Source organism: Lathyrus oleraceus, chromosome 3 (genome assembly GCF_024323335.1).
Source record: "Lathyrus oleraceus cultivar Zhongwan6 chromosome 3, CAAS_Psat_ZW6_1.0, whole genome shotgun sequence".
NCBI classification, from domain to species: domain Eukaryota; kingdom Viridiplantae; phylum Streptophyta; class Magnoliopsida; order Fabales; family Fabaceae; genus Lathyrus; species Lathyrus oleraceus.
The window spans coordinates 359,117,794-359,123,919 of NC_066581.1; the positions used below are offsets into that span (position 1 = coordinate 359,117,794).

The 6,126-nt window shown below is 36.7% G+C and overlaps 1 protein-coding gene across 2 annotated transcripts; it reads left to right on the forward strand.

The window, feature by feature from the left end:
* Positions 1-285: 285 nt before the first annotated feature.
* On the forward strand, positions 286-4,516 carry LOC127127681 (RINT1-like protein MAG2). 2 transcript variants are annotated; one of them, XM_051056926.1, is made up of 4 exons: positions 286-751; positions 836-943; positions 1,872-1,975; positions 2,061-4,516. In XM_051056926.1, the coding sequence occupies exons 1-4, from the start codon at positions 460-462 to the stop codon at positions 3,972-3,974; spliced, it is 2,418 nt and encodes an 805-aa protein (XP_050912883.1). In that variant the 5' UTR covers positions 286-459; the 3' UTR covers positions 3,975-4,516. The 2 variants fall into 2 exon arrangements, with proteins under 2 accessions (XP_050912883.1, XP_050912884.1); XM_051056927.1 differs by lacking the exon at positions 286-751 and having other exon boundaries at positions 1,828-1,975.
* The last annotated feature ends 1,610 nt before the right edge of the window (positions 4,517-6,126 follow it).

Below are 6,126 nucleotides of genomic sequence, written 5' to 3' on the forward strand. Positions count from 1 at the left end.
AGACACCCACAACCAGCAACAAAATTGCCATTACAAATGCCATCCAAATTTAGGCATATCCAGACCTTAGTGACTTAGAGGAGGACACCACTGAATAGTAATAGGATGCTTAATTGTTCATTTTGTTTATTTTAAAATATATTTAAATAACATTTTACATTATTTCTCCTAATAATAATTTATTTAAAGAATGTTAGTTTATTAACAAATTAAAGTGAATATATATTTTTAAAAGTAAAAGTAAAAATCTATGAGGAGCAAAATATTTTATTAATATTTAAAATAAAAAAATGAAAACAACCAAACTGGGACCTGCTTTGGATCAACCCAAACCAACAAAATCCAGTCGATCGTAACAACGTCCGATTCATCGCCGCCGACTCATATTACTCCTATACCGGCGAGCACAACACACGGCGGAGAACAACCTTAGTTAACCACCGATATCAAAATTCCACGATGGAACAACTCCAAACACTGCCACCGCCTTCTCACCTCTCGCATTCCGCACTTTCCTTCCTCGACCACAAGCTTCACACCGCAACTGTCCTCGCTGAATCTCCCAATTTCGTCGCCGAGCTTCAAACTCAGTGCTCTGAGTTGGATCGGGCTCTTGCCGAGTTGACTCGGAGGCTCGGAGCAGGTCTTGCAGCATATGCGTCATTTTCCGGTGAAATTCACAGCCTCTTCGTTGGTGTTAACTCTAAATTGAATGAGTTATCAGCTACGTGCTCCTCCGGCATCGTGCCAGGTTTGATTCGTGATTTGATCGATGATTTTGTAATTTAGGGTTTTTCGGTTTCTGAGAAATTGTTTTTCGTTTTGTTGAGTGAAGATGGAGGAAGAGGCGAAGGAGAGGGTAAAGGTGGGAAAGGTTTCAGAGAAGAACTTGCGACTTTGGCGAAGGAAGTGGCTAGGTTGGAAACAGTTCGTGTTTATGCAGGTTAGTTTTAGTTCTTCTGCTTGAATTGGTTTTTAAATGTCCAAATTGATGAACATTGTGGAAAGAATTGTAGTTTAGTGTTTTCAAATTGTGGAAAGAATCAAAGAACACTTTACATAAAAATGCAAGATGATGTTTTTTTTAAATCATATCTTGAGTAATTGTTATCCATGAAGCTCATTGGACACCACACACATCACTGACACATGCACACAGGTAATAATTTGATAAATATAGCATGTTTGGATTGGCTTTTGGAAGAGCAAAAAGAAATTCTAGATGTGTAGAATTGATTCTGAAGTGATTTTGAGGTGTTTGGTTCTTTTAAAGTAGAATTGATGAATTGATTCTACTTGAAGCTAGAATTTGTAGCTTCTGAGTTTAAACTTGAGTTTTACACTGGAATTTATTGTTCAACTCACTTTTACATAAATGTATCATAACATAAATCAATTATGCTAAACTAAATTCTATCAAAATCAATTCTACCAAACTCAATTCTATCAAAATCAATTCTGCCCACTGTCAATCCAAACACACACTATGTTGGTGTTCGGTTCGTGTGAGACTCTGACACCGGCCACACTTTCAATTTTGCGTGCTACGTATATTCTTATGATATGCTTCTTTTTCTTTTTAACTATGGTTATTGTCTTTGGTATTGCCCTTTAATGTTAATATTTGTTACTTTTATTTTCTTATAGAGATGGCATAAAAGCTCGATGTATTCATTGTAAATTGGAACATTTTGGGAAGAATGGGAGATGATGTTTGTCTTGAAATTTGTGTTAAGAACGATTTTTGTGATGTGTTTATTGTGATTATCAAGAAAAGTATTGCTTTTCAGTGATGGTTACCATACTGTCTTTGGTTTGATTTCTTAGGTATTACCTTTTAGCTTCTTAAAAGTCCTTTGTGTGTCTTCCAGAGACAGCACTGAAGCTTGATACTTTGGTTGGTGATATCGAAGATGCCGTATCGTATACCATGAGCAAAAACATAAGGAAACATTCTTCTGACGAGAATTCAGGCGTGAGCACACTTTCATAATATGAATCTGAAGATATTGGGAATCCATACACTACTATATTCCTTAATGTATCTTCAAATGTTGCAGGATATGCGTTTGTTTGCTATTAAAACACTAAAAATGACAGAGGAAATATTGACTTCAATTACAAAGATGCACCCTCAATGGAGACATCTTGTATCAGCAGTTGACCATAGAGTAGATCGAGCTCTAGCTATTTTAAGACCTCAGGCAATTGCTGATCATCGCTCACTTCTAGCTCTGCTTGGATGGCCCCCAGCTCTGTCTGTAATAGCTTCCCCGCACTCAGATGCAAGGAGTGCAAATCAAGTCTTGAATCCTCTACAAAGCATGCAAGCCGATCATAAGCTCAAGTATTCAGAAAATTTTCTTGCTCTGTGCAACCTACAGGAGTTGCAAAGGAAAAGGAAATCTAGACAACTTGTGGGCCATGATAGGGAGGTTGCCCTACGACAACCACTCTGGGCAATTGAAGAGCTTGTGAATCCCTTATCATTGGCTTCCCAAAAGCATTTTTCAAAATGGGTTGATAAGCCAGAATTTATTTTTACCCTCGTGTTTAAGATCACAAGGGATTATGTTGACTCTCTGGATGAAATGTTGCAGCCATTGGTTGATGAAGCTAAGGTAGTTGGATATAGTTGCCGAGAAGAATGGATCTCAGCCATGGTAACCTCTTTATGCACATACTTGGCAAAGGAAGTTTTCCCTAGTTACATTACTCAACTAGATGAAGAGAGTGTTACGGGTGTTCAGTCATCCGCTAGAATATCATGGCTGCACCTCATTGACTTGATGATAGCTTTTGACAAAAGGATTATATCTATGGTAGAACATTCTGGGATTTTGTTATCTTTAGATGATGATATCTTGCAGAGAGTTTCTTCTCTATCTGTTTTTTGTGATCGTCCAGATTGGCTTAATCTGTGGGCAGAAATAGAACTTGGTGATGCCCTAGATAAGTTGAAACCAGACACCGAAAACGAGAGCAACTGGAAAAAGAAAATTGAAAGTGTAGTTCTTTCAACATGTACTGATGATCATAAGTCTCCTCTGGTTTCCAGTGCCTTTGTTCGCCGTCTAGCATCTATTGTTGAACGCTGTCGGTCATTGCCTAGTGTTACTTTGAGGTCGAAATTTCTCAGGTTAGTTGGTGTGCCGATTATAAGAAAGTTTTTTGATTCCATACTTCTCCGCTGCCAAGAAGCTGAAGGGTTGACTGCCTTAACTGACAACGACGCTTTAGTTAAAGTTGCAATTTCCATCAATGCTGCTCGTTACTTTGAATCTGTTTTAAAGGAATGGTCTGAGGAAGTCTTTTTCCTTGAGATGGGAGTGAATGAGGACGACAACAACGGAGAATTACCAAGTAATACAAATAGGGATCGTGACGGGTTACCAGAGAGTTCCAATAGAATTATCTTTGACGATGAGATCAAAAAGATGGAAGAGTTTAGAACAGAGTGGGTTGAAAAGATAGCTGTAGTTATTTTAAGAGGATTTGATGCGCGTTCTCGAGAATATCTGAAGAACAAAAAGCAATGGCAAAAGAGTGAAGAAGGATGGACAGTATCAAAGACTTTAATAGAGGCCTTGGATCATCTGCAAGGTAGAATGTTGGTGGTAGAAGAAGGTTTGAACAGTAGGGATTTTGTTGCGGTTTGGAGGGGTTTGGCAGCAGGAATTGATCGGTTAATTTTTAACGGTATTCTCCTTAGCAATGCAAAGTTTCATAATGGCGGCGTTGAAAGATTTGCTAGTGACCTGGATGTTTTATTTGGGGTATTTGGGGCATGGTGTTTGAGGCCAGAAGGTTTTTTTCCAAAATCAAATGAAGGTCTTAAGTTGTTGAAGATGGATGAAAAGAGAGTACAAGAATGTATGACAGGAGGGAAGAGATGGTTGAAAGATAACGGGATTCGACATTTAAGTGTATCTGAAGCAGAGAAGATTTTGAAGAACAGAGTATTCACAAGTTGAAGCTTTTAGCTTAACTGGGCTAAGGGATTTAAGTGTATCTGAAAGCAGAAATGATTTTGAAGAACAGAGTATACCAGTTGAAGCTTTTGGGTTACTGTTTTTTGCACATGCATAGTAGAAATGGCATAAAGAAGTGTGAAAGTCTAGAGGCTGTGAATTCAATTTTGCAAATTTGGTTTTAAAATTTATTATTCTTTTAGAATATGAGTGGTAATTGCCTTATAAATCAAATACCTCAAATCTGGGTTAAGTTTGTTATACTATTTCTATATGCCAATTATACTGTAAATTTGCCATGAAGATTGTGGAAAACTATTCTCCTCATCATGTAATTCATCATTTTTTAAACTGAAATTTTAAGTTTGAAATCAAAATGAGTCTTGTGAATAAGCAATTCCCTTGTTTTATAGTATCTCATAACCCAGGACAATTTGTGCATTAGGTACATTTTGTGTGAACTTTGAGCTGTCTTGTAATATGTAGTGCATTTGGATTTCAATCTTTGGATTTTCATAAATTCGAGAGAATTGGTATGGGTGTAATGAGCAATCTCCTTGTTTTATCTCTCATTCCATATTCTATATTGCTATTCTCTTTTGTTGATTGGGTCTTTCAATTGGGGAAAGAAACATTCCAAAGATCTCAGAAAGTCACAGTATCAATCTGAAATTTCATGTAGGGTGATAAAATTTGATGGATTTGGATTGTAAGGGATAAATCCAAAAAATTCATTAATTCATTAGCCATCATCTAATATATTTATTATTATTTTTTAAGTATTCATCTCTTGAATTATATATTTAATATATTTTTTGACCTATTTTTTAATATGATTTTTTTTACTGATTATTAGAAATATTTTCAGTTAATTTTTTTTTTGAATGAACGGGTCTTAATCCAAAACAATATATTTTTAAATAGGTCCAAAATAGAATTATATTTTATTAGGCCTAAAACACAATTTTTTACTAAGCCCAAAACACTTTTGTGATCTATTGAATTTTAGAAAAAGTTTAAATGAATTGAATCAATTCAAAGAAAATTTTACCCTGTACCCCTACAATTGTACCCATACCCCTACATTTAAATTTTTTTGACCAAAATACCCTCATATAAATAGGGTATATTCTCCATTTCAATTTTTTTTTACCATTTTCGTTGAAGACTTCCGGAGAAGACAAATATTTGACTTTTTTGCATTGTAAACCGGAACACTCAGAGTAAGTCTTTCGGTTCATTAATTGTATACCAGAACACTTCTCTAAAGAGTTCCGGTTTGTTGCCTTTAAGGGGCACTGAACCGGAAGTCTTTTAGAAAGTCTTCCGGTTTGTATTGTTGTATACCGGAAGTCTTTAAGAAAGTGTTCCGGAAGGTTTTTTTTTTTACTAACCGGAACTCTTCTTTGAAGTGTTCCGGTACGTATTTTTTTTTTTTAATTTTAATTTTAATTTTTTTTTGCAGTGGTTCGAAGACGAGGTGCAGATGGCCGGATTCCAGTCTGCACGTTAGACCGGGGTGCATCTTCATCTGCAGCTGAGCCGGCTGGATATCCAGGAGGGCCGTACGATACGTTTTTTTTGGTGAAGTACGAGCATCATGTTGCTCGACATTTATGGTTCGGTGAGGTAAGTAAACGGGCTATATTTGAAAATGAATAATAGTTGAATATTTTATAATTTGTTTTCTAATATGTGTTTTAATTGTTTTTAGGAAAGAGGTCCAAAGAAAGAGTTGAAGGTTGTCGGACATGGACTGAAGTTGACTTCTAGGGTTCCATTGGCTCTTCCACCACAGATGGAGAGTTGGGTATCTAGATTCGGTTTATCTTCACTGCAGAGAACCAGTCTGAACAAGATAGCCACAAATCTTGTCTCTGCATTTGTGGAAAGATGGCATCTAGAGACATCTTCATTTCACATGCCGTTTGGTGAAATGAGCATTACTTTAGATGATGTCGCATGTCTACTTCACTTGCCCATCAGGGGTATCTTCTGGAGTCCTCAGGATGTGACTGAAGAGGTAGCTGTTGAACTTGCTGTTGACTACCTAGGAGTGTCACAAGGTCAGGCACAGTCACATGTTCGTAGCTGCAAGGGATCGTATTACAAGTTGGAGTGGTTATACGATTTATTCGTACATCATAGAGATGCT

Bases quoted from the DNA above. Each gene is read 5' to 3' on its own strand.
- LOC127127681 (XM_051056926.1), top strand. From the start codon at position 460: ATGGAACAACTCCAAACACTGCCACCGCCTTCTCACCTCTCGCATTCC. The intron at 752-835 runs GTTTGATTCGTG...TGTTGAGTGAAG, and splicing joins CTCCTCCGGCATCGTGCCAG to ATGGAGGAAGAGGCGAAGGA. The intron at 944-1,871 runs GTTAGTTTTAGT...TGTGTCTTCCAG, and splicing joins AACAGTTCGTGTTTATGCAG to AGACAGCACTGAAGCTTGAT.